The sequence below is a fragment of the Palaemon carinicauda genome, chromosome 41 (genome assembly GCF_036898095.1).
Source record: "Palaemon carinicauda isolate YSFRI2023 chromosome 41, ASM3689809v2, whole genome shotgun sequence".
In the NCBI taxonomy this organism is placed as follows: domain Eukaryota; kingdom Metazoa; phylum Arthropoda; class Malacostraca; order Decapoda; family Palaemonidae; genus Palaemon; species Palaemon carinicauda.
The window spans coordinates 58,887,324-58,909,518 of NC_090765.1; the positions used below are offsets into that span (position 1 = coordinate 58,887,324).

The 22,195-nt window shown below is 32.5% G+C and overlaps 1 protein-coding gene across 2 annotated transcripts in view; it reads left to right on the forward strand.

Moving 5' to 3' along the window:
• The window catches only part of milt (trafficking kinesin-binding protein milt), a 393,019-nt gene that overhangs the window by 32,812 nt on the left and 338,012 nt on the right, over nt 1-22,195 (forward strand). Inside the window, exon 2 of one of the 2 annotated variants that reach the window (XM_068364781.1) lies at nt 5,488-5,538. The exons of the other annotated variant lie outside the window; for it this stretch is intronic. Coding sequence (XP_068220882.1) covers nt 5,488-5,538 — 51 coding nt within the window. The remainder of the gene's footprint in view (nt 1-5,487; nt 5,539-22,195) is intronic. 2 annotated transcript variants of the gene reach the window in all.

Genomic DNA, 22,195 nt, shown 5'->3' on the forward strand with positions numbered 1-22,195 from the left:
TTCTTTATTAAGTATTCCTTTTGGGAAATTATCTAAGATTTGGAGTCGATGGTTATGCATGTATTTTTGTTTGCAATATATCAAAATTTTATAATTTTTTGCTTAAGAAAATTTGTTTCTGCAATTTTTTAATATTCTTAGTATTACGACTATACCTGGATATTTTGAAATCACCAAAATGATTACTGTTAAAGTGACTTTTCGGTTCCGTATTGTTGTTTTTTGTTTAAAATTTAGATGATTATATGTTAAATGTTACGGTCTTAACTTCTCAATTGGATCGTGCTCCATTTGGGATAGTTACCCATTAAGCCTTGAATCCGAAAGGCAATAAATGAAGAAACTCTGTTCTGTTTGGCATGACACAAATTCCAAAAAAATTCATATAGATATTTCTTTGGCACGTCATATCTGGCTTTATATTTCATCATCATTATCTTCAACGCCTATTGACGCATAGGGCCTCGGTTAGATTTCGCCAGTCGTTTATGATGTTTAGAATATTTTTTTAAAAAATTGTCTAATGTTAGAGAATCTTAGTCTAATGTTAATGAATCCAAGGAGTTTCTGCTTATAATTTCTGCTCGTCATATCTGGCTTTATATTTCATCATCATTATCTTCAACGCCTATTGACGCATAGGGCCTCGGTTAGATTTCGCCAGTCGTTTATGATGTTTAGAATATTTTTTTAAAAAATTGTCTAATGTTAGAGAATCTTAGTCTAATGTTAATGAATCCAAGGAGTTTCTGCTTATAATTTCTGCTCGTCATATCTGGCTTTATATTTCATCATCATCATCTATAACATCTATTGACGCAAAGGGCTTCGGTTAGATTTCGCCAGTCGTCTTTAATATTTAAAATATTTAGAAAAAATATTGTTTAATGTTAAGAATCCGAGGAGTTTCCGCTTATAATTTCCGCTCGTCATTTCTGGCTTTATATTTCATCATCATCTCCAACACCCATTGACGCAAAGGGCCTCGGTTAGATTTCACCAGTCGTCTGTAATATTTAGAATATTTTTTAAAAAATGTCGAATTTTAATGAATCCAAGGAGTTTCCTCTTATAATTTCCCCTTGTCATATCTGGCTTTATATTTCATCATCTCCAACACCTGCTGACGCAAAGGGCCTCGGTTAGATTTCGCCAGTCTTCTCAAATGTTTAGAATAATGAAAACAAATTGTCTAATGTTAATGAAATCAAGGAGTTTCCTCTTATAATTTCCCCTTGTCCTTGATCCAAAGCTGCAGTCCCAGACATTGTTGTAGCACACGATTTAACAGGAGGGATTATTTGCTTAAACAAAGGCAGTGACTTGTGAATTTACAGCTGGTAGATCAGATTCAGTCTGCTTCAGGTTGTGTCTGATAAGGCTGTCATCTCTTGGAAAGATTATAATTAAGTTTCATATTTTTAGAAATCAGTTCGATTAAATACATTACCAGAGTCTTTTATCAGTTATTGATTATGGAATATTGCATTTTTGTAGAAAATAATTGCTTAGAAAAGACAGGCGCCATGCTTAGGGCGAGATCCTTGCAAGCGGAGAGGGTGAATATTGGTTTCCCAGAGGTGAGAATTTCACGGATAAGTTCTGTAATTCTTTCGTATCTTTTACTCACTATTTTCCATTTGAATTATATATCAATTACACGGATTTTTTTTTTATAAGGTGTGATTTAATTGTAGTCTTTTACTCACTATTTTCGATATAAATTTTATATCAATTACACAGATTTTTGATGAAGTGTGATTTCATTGTACTTTTTTACTCACTATTTTCCATCTAGATTTTTATCAATTACACGGTTTCATAAGGTGCGATTTCATTGTAGTCTTTTGCTCACTATTTTCCATTTAAATTTCATATAAATTTAATGGATTTATGATAAGGTGCGATTTCATTGTAGTCTTTACCAAGGTTAAAAAACCAAAGATCTTTACTGTGTTTTTTGTTTAATTTTAGAATTTATATTTTCTTGAATGAGCAGGAGACTTGAATGCCAAAAACTATCTTTCTGATAATATACATAAACAACATAAAAGATTATATATGAGTTTGAGGTCAAAACTGTAGGGTTGTTGTAGTTTGATTGGTAACGTCTCTGCCTGGTGTTTGCCAGTCAGGGGTTAGAGTCCCGCTCAGTCTTGTTAGTGCCATTAGTGTCCGCAACCTTACCATCCTTGTGAGCTAAGGTTGGGGGGCTTGGAGTCATCAGCAGCCATTGCCTGGCCCTCCCTGGTCCTAGCTTGGGTATAGAGGGGCATAGGGGCTGATCATCTGATATATGGTAAGTCTCTAGGGCATTGTACTTCTTGATAGGGCAATGCCTCTTGTCATTCATGAGTGGCCTTTAAATGGACAAAAGGACAAACGCTGGCGAAAGCATAACCTCCTCCCAGCTTCATTGGCGAAGGTAATAAGCAGAAATGATTAACTATCTCGTATGCTAAGTCACAGTGATACGGGGTCATCTCGCATGCCAAGTCACAGTTACACGAGGTCTGGAGTAGAGAGATGAGATTAACTAGAGGGATTTTCTGAAGAAGGAACATCGTAGTCTTTAACATATGGTTGATGTCTGTGTTGCTAAGCTTATTAGACTTACAGAGAAGCTAGAAGAAACTGATTTTTTTTTTTTTTTTTTTTTGCGGAGAAAATTCCCCCTAACTTGGGAGTATTTGTAACTACATATTTTTGTGGTTTTGCATTTCGGGTTAAGAACTTTTTAGTGTTATGGTGTGTGTGATATAAAAAAATTGATATCGGTTATAATTTTGGTTGTGGACAAAGGTGGATCTTAACTTTAAGTAGAACTTCATTGTTTCTATTGTGTTACAAGGTTTTACAAGATATTGTGAAACCCATTTTTATTAGAAAGAAAACCTTTTCAAACGAAAAAATTTTTTGTTATTTAACAAATTCAATTATAAATCTATACACATTTACTACTGCGAACTACTAAGAAAGCTTTATATGAGGACGAAAAATTCGAACTTGATCAGAATTGTTCTAAATTTAATGTTAATGGTGTACGTATTACGAAATTTAATATATTATAACGCTATAACGGAGTGCCCTAAGCAGAAGGCAGTGATATGACAATGTTGGAAGTAGGGAAAAAGGTCTGTAATTTCTTCAGTTGATAATAATAGAGCCAATAAAAATATTTAAATCTCTCTCTCTCTCTCCATCGGTATTATTTCCGTCCCACTTCCGTTGAGTTTGAAGATAAATTAATCCTTGTTTAATCTCTCTCTCTCTCTCTCTCTCTCTCTCTCTCTCTCTCTCTCTCTCTCTCTCTCTCTCTCTCTCTCTCTCTCTCTCCCCATCGGTACTATTTCATTCCACTTCCGTTGAGTTTGAAGATAAATTAATTTTTGTATAATCTCTCTCTCTCTCTCTCTCTCTCTCTCTCTCTCTCTCTCTCTCTCTCTCTCTCTCTCTCTCTCTCTCTCTCTCTACTTTCCTTAAGACACTCCATTTAAGTCTGTCAGAAAATCAGTAATCCCTCGGGATTACAAAACTCTGGAAGATGGATTATAAAACTCTGGATTTATCGTCCTGTTTTAGTTTTTCCATCTTGTACCAATCTTCTTTCTTTGAGAAGCAGATGTATCCAAGATAAGAAATTATTAGGTCGCGAAGAATTTAAAGATAATGTAGCACTAAGGGGGAATTTGAGAATAGAACGGTTTTGCTGCCCTATTAGAAACGTCTCCACTGGCGTTCTACCGGACTGGGGTTCGAGTCATGCTCAAGCTCGGTAGTTTCTTGTAGTGTCTGCAAGTATTAGAAACGTCCCTACTGGCGATCTACCGGACTGGGTTCGACTCCAGCTCATGCTTGATAGTTTCTTGTAGTGTCTGCAACATAACATTCTTGTGAGCTAAGGATGGGGTTGTTTGAGGGAGTCTATAGGGCTACCTGCTAAGTCATCAACAACCATTGTCTGGACCTCCCTGCTCTGGCTTGGGTGGAAAGGGGTCTTTGGTGCTGATCATATGTATATATGGTCAGTCTCTAGGGCATTGTCAATCTCCCTTCTGCTATTGATGAGGGGCCTTTCAAAAAGATAATAATGAAAAAAATTAGTATTGAAATGCAATATAACAGTACAGCTAGAAAGAATAACGGAAAATACAGCATGATTTATGAACTTACAATGTCACTTTATCACTCGTTGCCTCACCGATCGTAAATTTGCTGATTCATTACCGAACATTAATCGGTATCAACAAGCTATAATCAACTGAATTGCTATTTAATTTTGCCACTTGCTATTTAGTTCCCCTAAGTCAGGTTCATGGGCAGGAAAGTTCAACAACCATTAATGTGAGGTTCACTTTCTTCTCCGTTTTGTCTTTGCTGTACAAATTGCAGAACAAGTACTACGTAGTTGGTAGTCAAGAATATCAGAAAGAAGTAAAATAAAGATAAAATTTTATTATACAATGCTAACTTGAAGACCGAGGTTCACTTTCTTCTCCATCTTGTCTTTGCTGTACAAATTGCAGAACAAGTACTACGTAGTTGGTAGTCAAGAATATCAGAAAAAAGTAAAATAAAGATAAAATTTTATTATACTATGCTAACTTGAAGACCGAGGTTCACTTTCTTCTCCATCTTGTCTTTGCTGTACAAATTGCAGAACAAGTACTAGGTAGTTGGTAGTCAAGAATATCAGAAAGAAGTAAATAAAAATAAGAAATTATTGTAGTATGCTAACTTGAAGTCCGTAACAAGAAAAATGTGCCTTTATGGTACTGTTTGCATGCAGCGATTGTTGCGATCATCGCTGAACACTAATTACATATATTCTTATGGGGCTGTTTTGCAACGAGCGACTATTTGGAGCCAGTGATGATCGCTCGCGACTGTAGCGATAATCGCTCGTTGCAAAACAGCTCCATAGAAATAAATGTAATTAGTGCTCGGCGATGGCATCTGGGCAATCATCGCTGAGCGATGATCGCAACAATAGCTACATGCAAAACGTAACTTAAATGTAAAAGAAATATTTGTGACTACATCACACTATACATCACAATTACTAATAATTTAAATAACCATCCAAACTATTCCCTACCATGGTTAGCTAGCTAACTACCCTCAGTCTTCTTTTACCCATCTTTCCTATGAGATAAAACAAAACCAAATCAAATCCTATAGCTAATGTTGCATTTGAAGGATTGGGAATGATGAGGCAGACCTAATTTTTTATGTGATTGACGTCTACTACTATTTACATTCGACTGCGAAAGAGGATTTTTAAAGAGGATGGTTGGCCATACTATATATTTCTTTTCTGTATGTTTAGATTTTCCAGAATTAGTGCTGATTACTGTTCGTATCTGCTTAATCCCAAGTGTGTGTGTTAGAGAGAGAGAGAGAGAGAGAGAGAGAGAGAGAGAGAGAGAGAGAGAGAGAGAGAGAGAGATTTATCAAGTAGTATAGTTTGGAATTTTATCTTTCCAGGTAAGTGTTCGCAAGAAACGGGGCCAATGCATGCGCCAATCTTCTTCTGAGGTAGAGTAACTGCTTTATTAATATCATCATTACAATTATTATTATTGTTGTTGTTGTTATTAAGGTACCAATTCCGTCAAAAATAACGATGGTATAAGAGAGAGTTGCGAAGATAACTTCCGATCCGGGGTACCGGACATAACGAACTGAAGCGCTGAATAAAGTACTTGAATTTTGCATATTTAAAAGTCAATATAAAAGATAACGCTGACAAGGGGCTGGATGATTGGTAATCTAAACAATGTATGGATATACATTTTTATCATTATTATTACTATTATTATTTTTACTATTATCGTTTTTCACTTTTATTTTTTAGTATTATTACTATCATCGTTTTCCCTTCCAAGATAAAGGAATAACCTATATTTGGTCATGTCTATAACTTGAGGAGACATTTAATTTTGAAATGGCTTTACATTTTTTTTTTATTGAAAAACATGCTTGCAAGCCGTCATTTCTTATTTTTTTTTTTTTTTTTTTTTTTTTGTATTAAAATACATTCATTTTAATTTAAAGGCATACCGGAGGTTATGGTGGCACTAGTTTTATATCGGATCTATGCCAGCTCTTTTACACCATCTCTATGAAATTAATTTAGTTATTAAATTCATCCTGAATTTAATCAAAATCCCTTAATAGGTTATAATTAATCAGCCAAATCAAAATAAAGATTCAGCGCCAGGCAAATTAAGCGCCAGAGGGTGTCTCTCTCTCTCTCTCTCTCTCTCTCTCTCTCTCTCTCTCTCTCTCTCTCTCTCTCTCTCTCTCTCTTTTATGGCCTACTTTATAACTTCTCTGAGAAATCAGGGGAGTGCCACCTGAGCTATTCCTTGGGGGTTAGGTATAATTCAGATCCGCCGCTTCAGCGCTCAGCAAATTCAGCGCCAGAAGGTATTTTTATTCTCTCTCTCTCTCTCTCTCTCTCTCTCTCTCTCTCTCTCTCTCTCTCTCTCTCTCTCTCTCTCTCTCTCTCTCTCTCTCTCTCTCTCTTTCTTTATGGCCTTCTACCTTACAACTTCTCGGAGAAGTCAAGGGAGTGGTGGTTAGGTACAATTCAGCGCTGCCACTATAGCCCAACCAATCATCAAACTTCCCTTTAGTAAATATTTCCACATTTGTATTAAAACAAAAATGAACTAAATCAGTTCATGTCTAATTTGTAAAGCTATAAAGTATATATAGGAAATAAACTTGGTGTAATAGGGATTGATTGATATTAAATTTAAAACCATAGAAGCGAAGAAGTCCTTATAAAAGATCAATAGCTTTCAGAAGACATGCTTCTGAAAGAAATACAAAAATACGCTAGCATAGTACAACACATCCTGCCCAAGAATCTTGGAGAGTAACTTAAAATCTTTTTACCTATGATTCAATAAACCATTTACAGCATGCTCATAGTACAGCACGAAACTTTGCTAAGCTTTTCAACGGCTTGATCCCTGTATCCAGGAGAGGTAGCTCTCCCAGAAGTAGATTGTTGTCAAGTCTGTATTAGATAAACCCGATAACCTCTCAGAATACGCATCATGACTAGGAACCAAACCTGGTATTTTTTTTTCTATTTGTAGAGAGCAAATTTGCTTTCCTTTAGGGCTTCTGTCTTCTCTAAAGTAGTTGCTTTCGATTTTTTTCTACTTCTAGCGGTGAATGGTCTTAATTGAATAACTGACAATTAGACCACCCATTCGAGTACCGACCAGACCTAGTTGCTTGATTTTGATAATAAGAGAGGCCCATTGCAGGGATGAAAACATATGTTGTGCCTTATGTTCTCTGGATGTCTGTTGTTTTCTCTGTATTTCACATATCCTTCCTTTTGTTGGTACCCTTTTGTCGTATGTCTCTTCATACAAGAGCATAGTGTCTCTTCATGAAAGTGTATTATTTTCATGACTTTTCATTCATTGACAGGTATTTGTTTACCTAATGTAGGGGCACTTTGGTAACGTCCCTGCTTGGTGATCGCTAGACAGGGGTTCAAGTCCCTCTCAAACTCGTCAGTTCCTTTGGTCGCTGCAACCTCACTATCCTTGTAAACTGAGGGGAAGCCTATAGGTCTATCTGCTAAGTCATCAGCAGCCAACAATGGCTGTCCTTGATCCTAGCTTGGGTGGAGAGGGACCTTGGACGCTGATCATATGTATATATGGTCAGTTTCTAAGGCTTTGTCCTGCTTGATAAGGCAATGTCACTGTCCCTTGCCTCTGCCATTCATGATTGACCATTAAACTTTAAAATTAGCAATTGTCTTTTTTTTTTTTTTTTTTTTTTTTTTGCATTAGTTCACTTATTTTTCCATTATGGGAAACTTTTTCCCTCATAAGGAATATATTTCCTCTAAAAGGGTAATTTATTTGAAACTTTGAGGAAAGTTTCGTAAAATGTTTTGTGTCGACAGGTTCTACTCTTCATTTGAGAGGATAAAAATCATATGAGATTACACTGAGATAAAGTCACCCTCAAAGATTACATCATACTGACAAGGATGAAATGAATTGCAATGATAATCAGGAGAGAGATTTTTTTACGTTGGTCTTTGTAAATCTTAATTATTATTTCATCACAGAACTCTACTCATGACATCTGGTGAAATCCTTTTTGTATCACATGACTGAATTACTACAAGTAATAATAATAATAATAAAAAATAATAATTATGATAAAAATAATGATTGAAATCAGAAATCTTCTCTCACCATTTGAAGGTCTGTCACGTTCCATGACAGCTGAGAGTAAGATGTAGATATATCTAGTATGCTATGGTTTATTAATCACATCGTCATTCAGTTCTTTATGCGTGTTGCATAAGATTTTCCATGTCTGACTACCCTTTGCGTTCAGATCTTTCCAGACAGTAGCATCCTGTACGTAATACTAGGTATGCAGTAAATTCTATCGGTGATGCCTTCTCTATCATGTGGCTTGATACTTTACAGCATTCTAGAAGTTTTATTCCAGCTATGAACAGATTTGGAGTGATCTTCGTAATCAGGCAGCTGAATAGTTGGAACTTCAGAAGTTCAAACATAAAGCAAATGTTTTTTTTTTTTTTTATGTTCAATGGGCTGACATAAGTCTCTCTTCATATTTTATAGATGACAGATATATTTTGACGTTGTTACTAATCTTATTTTATATTCATTATCCATTACTTCTTATGTAGTTTGTTTATTTTCTAATATCCTTTCCTCACTGGGCTATTTTTCCATGTTGCAGCCCCTGGGTTTATAGTATTCTGATTTTCCAACTAGGGTCGTATCTTGGCCATAATATATATATATATATATATATATATATATATATATATATATATATATATATATATATATATATATATATATATATATATATATATATATATATATATATATATATATATATATATATATACACATACACACGTTATGTATATAACTATAGTATATACAGTATATAGCTATGATTGTGTACACACATACTGTATATATAGAACTACGTGACATATATATATATATATATATATATATACGTGTATGTATTTAACTTAGATATACACATCGCTGACGTGTTAAATTCATGAAAGTTAGGTCCCTTTGACAACGATGTATTGATTTCCAATGAGAATTAAAGGTACGTCATAGCACCGAGGTAATTATGATTGCTTTTGAAGTTTTCGACAATTAATGTATTGAATGTTCTTTATTATTTTGACAGAGTTTGAAAAAATAGAAAGTTTTAGTTCTATTTATAAGTTTTATATAGTTTGTGTGTGATGCAGAATAGGGTTCGTATATTAAAACTTTAAGCTGTTTTGTGACATTTTTTGATATTTTGTGTCTATTAGTTTTAGATAACACGAATAATTCGTTGGCACGATCATTTTAGATAGCCGTGAAATAGTTGATAAAGGTAAAAATTTGTTCCTGGAATTGTTCATAAAGGTATGAATTCATACCTGGTATTGTTGATTTCTCAATTGAAATAAGTGAAAAAGATAAGAATTAATACCTGAAATTTTAAAAAGGTAAAATTTCATACCTGAAATATTTTACAATTGAAATCATTGAAAAATGTAAGCATTAATACCTGAAAGGTTGAAAAGGTAAAATGTCATACCTGAAATAGTTGATTTCACAATTGAAATAGGTTAGAATTAATACCTGAAATGTTAAAATGGTTAAATTTCATGCCTGAAATAGTTTGTTTCACAATTGAAATCATTGAAAAAGGTGAGAATTAGTACCTGAAGGGTTGAAAAGTTAAAATTTCATACCTGAGATGATTGATTTCACAGCTTAGATAATTGAAAAAGGTAAGAAAGAAATCATACCTGAAAAAGTTGATCGTTAAGGTTTCATACCTGAAATGGTAGATAAATGTAAAAAATCCTACTTGTCAAAGTATATAAAGGTAAGAATTCATAACAGAAATTTGATTATGGGAGTCGCCCAGTTCTACGTTCCATGTTGGCGCTCTGCCTGGATGATCTTCACACACACACACACACACACACACACACACACACACGCGCGCGCACGCGCGCGCACACAAAAAAGTTCCATTTCTCGAAATGTATAAGTTGAATTATATGTATCAGTATTAGGAATTTTACTTTCAATTGGAGTTCACTTTTCCTTTTCGTTTTGGATATAATTTTTAATATTTTTTTTTTTTTACGTTTCCTTTATTTCTTATTGATATTTTTCATGCTTCAATGTTCATTCAACTTTCTGAAGCCAGCTTACAGAAACTAATCTCCACTATATAATGAGGAGAAGGTTCTGGATACAAGGATTATATATATATATATATATATATATATATATATATATATATATATATATATATATATATATATATATATATATTTCTGTCACTCCTGGGGGAGAGGGCGTAGACATTCCCCGGTGAATGGGGTTACTCTGAAAGGTACACACTGAAACCCCACACTCCCACAAATAGCCAAACCAGCTGTTTGTTGTTAGGAAAGGGGGAGGGGCTGGGAGGGTTTGAATCAGTCCTTGTGCAAATCCATATGAATATTTAAACGTTATATTTGACGGCGCAGATGCACTAGTAAATCAATAACATAATTAATTGGTCTAACAACCAATCAAATTGATTGGAACCCAATTAATGGTGTTAACAGCGTGGCATTCCTGACCTCGGGGACTGGCGAGTTTCATCAGATGTAATGTAGATATAACTTACCCTTGATTATACTGTTATATTATCATGCAGAAGAATAATGGCATCTTATATTGATAGAAAGGTATAGATTTTTATGGCCCGGTCGTCATCTAGCTCAGATCTCTTTTGGAAATGACTGATGAAGTATTATCCAAGATATTTACTGTGAGGACTTAACGGTCGAGACAAGTTTACAAGTTTTTATCCCCTTTTGGCTATCTTGATTGACTGGGTATCATCTTGGTAGTTACTTCATTGTCTGTTTAATTTCTTCGTTATTATGGTTCATGGTTTGCAAAGGTATTATTATTTTTATTATCTTTATTATTATCATTGTTATTATTATCATTATTATTATTATTATTATTATTATTATTATTATTATTATTACGAATATATCATGATTTGAGTTCAGCGAATTCATTTCAGGAAAATTATTATGATAGTGATATTAATATTGTAATTTATATAATAGAGATATTAAGTTCAATAACAAAATCATTAATGCTATTCCATTATTATTATTGTTGTTGTTGTTATTGTTGTTATTAATATTGATATTATTATTATCATTATTATTATTGTTATTATTATTATTATTATTATTATTATTATTATTACGAATATATCTTAATTTCAATTCAGCAAATTCATTTGCGAGAAAATTATAATGGTGTAATATTAATATATTAATTTATTTTAAAATAGAGATATTCCATTATTGTTATTATTGTTATTATTATTATTATTATTATTATTATTATTATTATTTGCTAAGCTATAGCCCTAGGTGGATAAGCAGAATGCTATAAGCCCAAGGGCCCCAACAGGGAAAATGGCACAAATGTTCTCGTTGTTTTCATTGTTGTCTTGTTTCTGATATTTGTGTATATATGCATTTTTATATTGTAATATAATAAGAATAAGTAGTAATAGAGGGACAGAAAGAATCACAGAATAGGTCCCTAGAGATTGCATACGAACCAGTGGAAGGAAAAAAAAAGACGATAGATTGACAAACTTAAGAAAATTTTCCGGTATAGACTGGCATAGAAAGACCATAAACAGACGTGAGTGGAAGGACATGTCCGAGGGATTTGTCCTGCAGTGGATTAGTAACAGCTAATGATGATATGTTAATATTGAGTGTGTCGAATCGTTTCGTCTAAATGTTCATGTCTCTTTAACCTTTGACAGTATTCATTAACAAAGTGTTAAAGGGATAAATTTGTAAGATTCTGCCTCCTTATATACACTATCCTTCTAAACAATAATTTTCTTTCTAACGGTAAACTCTAAACAATATTTTCTTCCTAACGGTAAACTCTAAACAATGATTTCCTTCCTAACGGTAAACACTAAACAGTGATTTCCTTCCTAACGGTAAACTCTAAACAATGATTTCCTTCCTAACGGTAAAAAAAAAAAACAAGGGTAATTCCAGACTACTTAAGGTAAAAAAAAAAAAAGTGTTTTAGAAACTTTTGATGCGTGTAGTTCACTGGTAATAGGTCAAAGCCATCTACTTGATTTGCAAGTTTAAGTTGTAGTGAATTTCGCATTGCTTAACGTTTTTTACTTATAACAAAAAACTACAAGTATTTCGTTTTATGTTTGTGAGGTAATAAAAATCGTCAGAAGTTTTTAGAATTTTTTCGGTACCTGTAGGTCAAAGCCATTTACTTGGATTGCAATTTACAGGCACCGAAAGGAATGACTTTTAGTTCTTAGTAAGAAACACCCCCCTCCCCCTCTATTTATATGTAACTCGAATTCTTTCATTGACGTAATTATCGGCGATTGTTTTTCAGTTCAATTACAAAATTTGATTTTTTGGGGGGCGTTCGTTTTTCGGTTCAATTACAAAATCTAATTTCTTTCGGCGTTCGTTTTTCAGTTCAATTACAAAATCTAATTCTTTTCGGCGTTCGTTTTTCAGTTCAGTTACAAAATCTAATTTTTTTCCGGCATTCGTTTTTCAGTTCAATTACAAAATGCAATTTTTTTTCGGCGTTCGTTTTTCATTTCAATTACAAAATCTAATTTTTTTTCGGCGTTTGTTCTACAGTTTAATCACAAAATCTAATTTTTGGGGGTCATTTGTTTTTCTGTTCCATTATAAAATCAACATTTTTTCAAAACCATACATAATACGTTGTTGATGGGACGGATGCATTCTTACACTAAAGTCATTATCGAAGAGGATGAATGTGCAATTCTTATTTTATTACCAATAGCGTGTGTGTGTGTGTGTGTGTAGAGGGAGTGTTAGTGTCATTATTGCACCTTGGGAGGAACACTGCAGGCACTACAGTACAATCCTTGTATCGTCTCTCTTGCTCTTATCTACATCTACTTTTTAGCATTGTACCTTATCTCTTATTCCCTCTTCCTTCCTTCCATCTTACTTTTTTAGCCTTGTACACTATCTCTTATTCCCTCTTCCTTCCTTCCATCTTACTTTTTTAGCCTTGTACATTATCTCTTATTCCCTCTTCCTTCCTTCCATCTTACTTTTTTAGCCTTGTACCTTATCTCTCATTCCCTCTTCCTTCCTTCCATCTTACTTTTTTAGCCTTGTACCTTATCTCTCATTCCCTCTTCCTTCCTCCCATCTTACTTTCTAACTTGTATTCCACGCAGTGTTACGTCAGGGATAAATAGCTTCCCGGCCCCAGCTTTGGGGTTTATGGTCTTAAAGAATATATTAAATCAAATCAAACATTTCAACTTAGAATGGCATTAAATATACTTTGGTTATCCATCTGTAAATATATTTTCATAATTGGTTTGAATAAAAAGACGTTGCATTGAGTGTAAAAAGTGGTTCAAATCCTTTGGCCTCCTGTTTACGACATCCAAAAAGTTCTTTTCAAGTGAAAAGCTACGTTTATTGTGAAATGTGCCTTATAATTATGTATTTAAAATGAAGTTGGTACTAATTGGGCTTATTACTTCAATCGCCTTGCGATTTATAATAAATTAAAAAAGAGAGGTTATTCAAAAAGTCCTTAAAGTTTTGTCTTTGACTACTATGCTTTATAATTACATATTTCTCCAGAAAGGATTTGCGATGTGTTACACCATAGGACATGTTTAGGAAAATCCAAAACGAGAACAGAAGATTTTGAAAATTGCAGAGGTCAAAAAAAAAAAAAAAAATAAAGTTTTCCCCCGAGGTTTCATGAAAGGATCCAAGAATGGTGTTTGGCCCTTCTATACGTTCCTGAAGTAGAGGGTAAGCCGATGACTCTTAGAAAGGAGGTTATGGACGGAGAGAGAAAGAGTGAGATGGGAGAAGATTACCTGGCATTGGAAATGGTGGGAGAGTGGGGGATGAGATCACTGGTTATCAATGGAAGTGGGAGAGACCCACGCGTTGTTGCTCCCGACGGACTAAAGGTGATACCTGCGTCTTGTCACGTACGCCTACGTATGAACGGGCTCGGTAATTTACCCTATACGGGAATGTTGCCATCCATACGGTAATTATTGGAAAGGTATCTGCCAATTTCTCGGTAAATGATCAAGCATGGTATGAATATGTCAAATAGAAAACAAAGAAACGTTAGTTATTATTATTATTATTATTATTATTATTATTATTATTATTATTATTAAATTCACTCATCATCATTATCATCATCGTCATTCTTATTATTATTATTATTATTATCATTATTATTATTATTATTATTATTATTATTATTATTAAATTCAGTCATCATCATTATCATGATCGTCATTGTTATTATTATTATTATTATTTTTATTATTATTATTGTTATTATTATTGTTATTATTATCATTATTATTATTATTATTATTATTATTATTATTATTATTTATTATTATTATTATATTCCGTCATCATCATTATTATTATATTCCGTCATCATCATCATCATCATTATTATTATTATTATTATTATCATCTAAGCTACAGCTCTAGTTTGAAAAGCATGATGCTATAAGCTCAAGGGCTCTATCTTATTTCTCATCCTCTTTTTATCGTTTATATATAAAAGGTTTATTTCAATGTTGCTAACATTTTTAAGAATTTTATTTTAATTGTTCATTATTTCTCTTGTTTATTTATTTCCTTGGTTCCTTTCCTGACTGGACTATTTTCTCTGTTGAAGCCCTTGAGCTTATAGCATCCTGCTTTTCAAACTAGGGTTGTAGCTTAGCCAGTAGTAGTGATAATAATAATAATAATAATAATAATAATAATAATAATAATAATAATAATAATAATAATAATAATTCCTCTTTATCAATGGCAGTAATGGTACTTCATGCCACCACGCCCCAATGGTTACTTTCTCCTAGGTCGTGGTTTTTCATTTCCTATGTCGGCATGACAGCAGGTTGAACATGAGGAATAATATTTTCCCTTTATCAGCTGCGAAATTCATTTCGTCATTTCTGTTGGTTATCTTTTATCGTTCGTTGAAATGTACGATAAACCTCATTGGTTGGTGCATGTGCAGGATTTCTGCATGTGTGTGAATTTCAAAAGATATTTTTTGGTGTGATGCATAATTAGCCAAATCTCAGCGAAATACAAGGACTGGACATTTTCTCTCTCTCTCTCTCTCTCTCTCTCTCTCTCTCTCTCTCTCTCTCTCTCTATATATATATATATATATATATATATATATATATATATACACACAAATAATATATATATATATATATATATATATATATATATATATATATATACACACACAAATAATATATATATATATATATAAATATATATATATATATATATATATATATATATATATATATATGTATTCCTGTACACATTTTTATTATCATTCTTGCGAAGTCTGTTTTTAAGTAAGAATGTAACTTATGTAGTTTTTTATTTCCTTATTTCCTATCCTCACTGGGTTATTATTCCCTGTTGGAGCCTTTGGGCTTATAGCCTGCTTTTTTAAATAGGGTTGTAGCTTAGCTGATAATAATAATAATAATCAAATTGCAATTAGACTATCCGTCAAGTAATGGGATTAATCACCGGTACGACATTAATTTTAAAAGTCGAGCAGGTGTACATGACAAAGTTCTTGATTAATTTAGTTCAAAGGTAACGGTACATTTCCATTTCGATCTCGATGCAGCGTGAGGCGAGTTTAGGAAAACACAAAGTGCCGAGGTCCTGCAGTTGCTAGGAGCTCTGTGTAGTGCAGAATTGCCTTTTGTTTTTTTTATTCTTTTTCGTTCTGCCGTAATTGCGATAAAGGCCAAATCAAGTGCACGCTCTCTCTCTCTCTCTCTCTCTCTCTCTCTCTCTCTCTCTCTCTCTCTCTCTCTCTCTCTCTCTCTCTCTCTCTCTCACACACAATTGCTCGCCTTTTTTGAACTGGTCTCGCCCTTTCTTCCACGTCTGCATTAGTTTACTCAACAGTCTCTCTCTCTCTCTCTCTCTCTCTCTCTCTCTCTCTCTCTCTCTCTCTCTCTCTCTCTCTCTCGTACCTGATTTTGTCTTACTCTTACCTAGTTGCCTTTTTTGAACTGGTCTCTTGCCCTTTCCTCCACGCCTGCATTAGTGTACTCAACAGAGTTTGAGGGTCACATTCATTGTCGTCAGTATACGTTGTTTGCATAACAGCTGTTTTATCGTGTTGCATTCAAGGAAACACTTTCGAAATATAGCCAAGTCTCATCATGGCTCACGTAGAAAGGTGCTCTCGTACGTGCGAAAGACCACATATCCAAACTAGTTATAATGTGGGATGTTTACCGTTGTGTATATATACATCAGCGTCATGAGCTAACTTTCATGATTTTCTATTCATGTTTGAAGGTTTAAAGGCCATTCGTGAGTGGCAGAGGCAAGGTACATTGTCATTTCCCTATCTAGCAGGACAGTGCCCTAGAGACTAACTATATATATATATATGTATATATATATATATATATATATATATATATATATATATATATATGTATATATATATTTATATATGTGTATGTATATATATATATATATGTATATATATAAATATATATATATATATATATATATATATATATCTTTATATATATATATATATATATATATATATATATATATATATATATATATATATATCTTTATATATATATATATATATATATATATATATAAAACACCTCCGGTATCTCAAATGTAAATTAATGTTTTTAATTTTAGATACTAATTGAAATTACTTTTAAATGTCAAGAAACACAAAATTACTGTCAAATACCAAGAAACACAAAATTACTTTTAAATACCAAGATAAAAATTACTTTTAAATACCAAGAAAAAAACTACTTTTAAATACCAAGAAAAAAACTACTTTTAAATACCAAGAAACAGAAAATTACTTTCAAATACCAAGAAACACAAAATTACTTTTAAAAACCAAGAAAAAAATTACTTTTAGATACCAAGAAACACAAAATTACTTTTAAATGCCAAGAAATAAAAAATTATATTGATACAGATCATTGTTTCTTCTCCGTTATTTAAATATAATTTTACGTGTAAGGCAAACCCAATTCCCTATTTTATCCCAGACAATTAAAAGGTAAGGGGAAGTAAATTTTTTGGGGTCTTAGAAATAGGAAAAACGTTCGACAAAATATTTTTGAAATAGGAAAAACGTTTGACAAAATATCTTTGAAATAGGAAAAACGTTTGACAAAATATCTTTGACATAGGAAAAACGTTTGACAAAATATCTTTGAAATAGGAAAAACGTTTGACAAAATATCTTTGAAATAGGAAAAACGTTTGACAAAATATCTTTTAAGGCAAGAACGTTTAAAAGATAGGAATAACGGAATCCGGATGAGATTTTAATAAAAGTTTGGCAGGAGAAGGAAGGCGGGTATTGACTGAATTGGTTTCTAAGAATTGCGTGTAGGAAGAAGTGGACTAACGGGTTATTATTATTATTATTATTATTATTATTATTAGTAGTAGTAGTAGTAGTAGTAGTAGTAGTAGTAGTAGTAGTAGTAGTAGTAGTAGTAGTAGTACAAGCTAAGCTATAGCCCTAATTGGAAAAGCAAGATGCTATAAGCCCAAGGACTTCAACGGAAAAAATAGCCCAGTGAGGAAAGTAACCAAGGAAATAACAAAACTACTAGAGAAGTAATAGAGTATCAACACAAAATATATTGAGAACAGTAACAACATTAAATTATATCTTATATATATATATATATATATATATATATATATGTATATATATATAATATATTATATAATATTTATATATAAATACACACACACACACACACACATATATATATATATATATATATATATATATATATTTATATTTATATATATATATACATATATATATACATATACATATATATATACATATATATATATATATATATATATATATATATATATACATATACATATATATATACATATATATATATATATATATATATATATATATATATATATATATTTAAATTGAAGTATTGGATATTCTATAGGACATTGAGTTCTTATACGTGAGTTACTGCAAGTAATCCAGGTTTATCTCAAGTGTCAAAAGGTCACTGGAGTTTCCATATCCTGATCTGCTGGTAAAGGGAAATTCCCTCGGTTCAACCCAAATAGAAGGTTTGAACACGGCTTCTCGTTATTCCTGGTTTGAACTCCACCTTTTCCTATTTATTTCCCTTTATATACTTTTCCTATTAATTTTCTTTATACGATGCTCAGCCCCCCACAGTATTAACAAAAACATGCCAGTGTTTATTAATCAAGTTTTTTACCTCCGCTAACGAAGTTGGAAGGAAGTTACGTTTTATCCCCCTCCCCCTTTTTTTGTGTGTGTGTTTGTTTGTGAACAGCTTCCTGGCCACAATTTCAATCGTAGAGTAATGAAACTTGCAGGGATTAACTGTTATGCAAAATGCTGGAAATGATTAAATTTTGGATGGTCAAGGTCAAAGGTCAAGGTTGAGAAAAAGGTCGAGAAATAAGCTGTGCCCCTCTAGTTGTTGTTGTTGTTGTTTCTTTTTTCTTTTTTTTTTCTTTTTAGCCAGCAATCGGTTTTGAAATAAGATAATAGGATTTCAGGTCTTCTGGGTCCGGAGAGAGAAATAATACGTTGGTTTAGACCGATTCGATAGTAGGAGTTGAATACAGTTTTTGAACGTAAGGTCTGGATTTTCCTAGAACAATGAAGGAGAAGAATTATCCAAATTTCCAGGCAAAGAGAGTATTGAGACGGCTTTATTGCTTCTGAATGTTAGTTTAATGTGAACTAAAAAATAAAAATAAAAAATCAGTTTATTAAACATGGTATAGAAAATTTTAGTTACTCACATAAAAGCAGTCTTAACCATACGAGTGAACCATGTACACGAACATGAATTATGTACAGGTATGAACAAATTATTCATAGAAATGTACAGTAGTTCCTTTTGCTGGGATATATATTTTTTACTATGGCGAAATAAATTACGTGTATAAAACACTTTGCCTAAAATAATAAAGGAAATTTCTTCTTTATATATTTGGTGGAAATGTGGGATAGCACGTTTTCCGGTTGCCTCAATTATTATTATTATTATTATTATTATTATTATTATTATTATTATTATTATTATCTAAGCTACAACCCTTGTTGGAAAAGCATGATGCTTTAAACCCAAGGGCCACAACAGGAAAAATAGCCCAGTGAGGAAAGACACTAAGGAAACAGAGAATATTATGGCGAATGTACTTTCAAGCAAGAGAACTCTAACCCAGGTGTAATGTATCTGTTGGAGAGAGAGAGAGAGAGAGAGAGAGAGAGAGAGAGAGAGAGAGAGAGAGAGACTTGCCCTTCCTCGATAAAACCAAGTCACTTAGTGTCCCTGGAGCTTATAATTTTTTCCTCCCCTTATTTCTTCTGGGTTATTTGTACGACGGAGACATTTTTTATTCCCTGTAAGTCGAGTATCAAAGGAAGATTGAATAACATTTTTTATTGCTGTTTCGTGGCGTTTGTTTGCTATATTCACATTTTGCTACATTTATTTTTTTCAATTCATAAGGAATTTGGAAGTACTTGATGTGTGCTGTACAGTTTCAGATTGATGTCCTAATAGTCAAATGTAAACATTACATATAACGTGGATGTGTGTGTGTGTGCGCGTGTGTATTTGTGTGTGTGTGTGTGTGTGTAAAAAACCGTGAAACTTAAAATGTGAAAAGCCAGATAGGTAAATTGAATCTCGAAGGAGAAAAATAAAAAAAACTTGATTGTACCTTTTACTTTTGTCTTTCACTGTAAACCTGAAGGTATCTGAGAGAAAAACATTAGCTTTGGATCCAAGCTATCTGCAAAATAGTGTACATTTAGCCAAATAGGGTGAAAGGCCAAGTGAGATAGCACCGGACTCTCGATTTCTAGGGCCTCAGATCACCTCCACTTGCTTCTTACCCCCCATACGTTCATCCAGCTTTGATTAGATATTAGCATCTGCTAGAGTCAAGGAATTTGAGTGTGGGTAGCATGCACGCGCGTGCACACATATATAGATAGATAAATCTATAAATTGGTGCAGATACATTTAATTCCTAATATATCTATTGTAGACATTTTTGTATAAATGCAGTTTAAAAGAATTATCCCGAAAGCAAATCAAAGTGCAGTTTATAATCATAAGTTTATTTCAAGTCTCATAATTTTGCTGAATAAAGCTACGTAGATTTCTTGGATTCTTTATTCAGAGTAGTAAGACTGATTAGCAGTAATATAACTTAGCGCTAAGGTCAACAGTAAGACTGATGAGGTGCTTTTCATATCCGGTATTACCTGAAATTATCTTTGAATCGAACCCTTACTCTCTAGTTTGGTTAGTTATCTAATAGGCCAATATATATATGCATATATATATATATATATATATTATATATATATATATATATATATATATATATATATATATATACACACACACACGTTTATATATTGTCATAAATGAATCTAGTGGATATACAGTCCCAAAGGTAGAATTTGATATAAAGTGCCATTGTGGTTTAAACACACACACACACACCTATATATATATATATATATATATATATATATATATATATATATATATATATGTGTGTGTGTGTGTGTGTGTGTGTGTGTGTGTTTGTCAATATTAGGCGAAAAACTAGAGAAACGAAGGCACGAATCAATTAAATACCACATTGAAACAAAACGTTGAGCTGAATTCCAACTCCCCATAGAAACTGCAAAACGGAAAGAAATCCAATGACGAAATTCTTCTTTTTTTCCTGTGGTCGATCTGATGTCGGGCAAAAAATAATGACTCGAAAATTTTCTCGGGAAAAAAAAAATGGTTCTCCATGGAATATATTGTACAATGTCACCTTGAGATGAAGGTTTGTAGGAGGGAGAGACCTTTGTTCATGTAATTGTATTGCATGGACGGAATGATATCTGATGAATATGCAATAATGAATATACAAGAGAAATTCTATCGTATTTCTCTTCCTTTTGTTATTTTGAAGTCTATAGGTTATATATGAAAGATTTATTTTAATGTTATTGTTCTTAAACTTCTCTTGTATTTTATTTCCTTACTTCATTTCCCCACTGGGCTATTATCCCTTTTGGAGCCCCTGTGCTTATAGCATCCTGCTTTTCCAACTTGGGATGTAGCTTAGCAAGTAGTAATAATAATAATAATAATAATAATAATAATAATAATAATAATAATAATAATAGTTATATTCCGACTGACGAGATCCTCGTCACTCTTATTCGTTCGGAATAAAAGTGACATATACAACGTAACTGAAAGCTATAAGGTGGTGTAAAAATATGGTTTACTTAATTGTGTAACATTCACCATATACGCAGAATTAATATATATATATATATATATATATATATATATATATATTTATTTATTTGTTTGTGTGATACACGGTATACACACATGTGTATATATATATATAATATATATATATATATATATATATATATATATATATATATATATTGATTCTGCGTGTTATTAGCAAGATGAAAGTGCAGAAATATGTTAGAATTTTATCATTAGTTTAATTTCAAAGATCAATTGAAGTAATTTACAATTATTAAAAACAAATGCCGGATAACATGTATAGGTCAATGGAAAGATTGAATTACTCAATAGTTATCTAAAGATAGAAATGGAATGATACATATTAAGGGATTTGCTAATGATATTGCTCAAGTATTAGATGCAAGTCACATGTACCCAGAATCATGAATAAATGAAAGACAGGAGATGAATGATGCAGTATAGATCGGTGTCCTTTCGATGAGGGTCATTTTGTATGTGTATATTCAACCTCTTGTATGGCTGGAAATGTTCTTGAATGAGCAATTAGGTGATAGTTATGGAAATTGATATTGTCTTTCTTTTGCTAAACCACTCTCTCTTTGGTTTATCACTTGATGTGTATATAAAAATC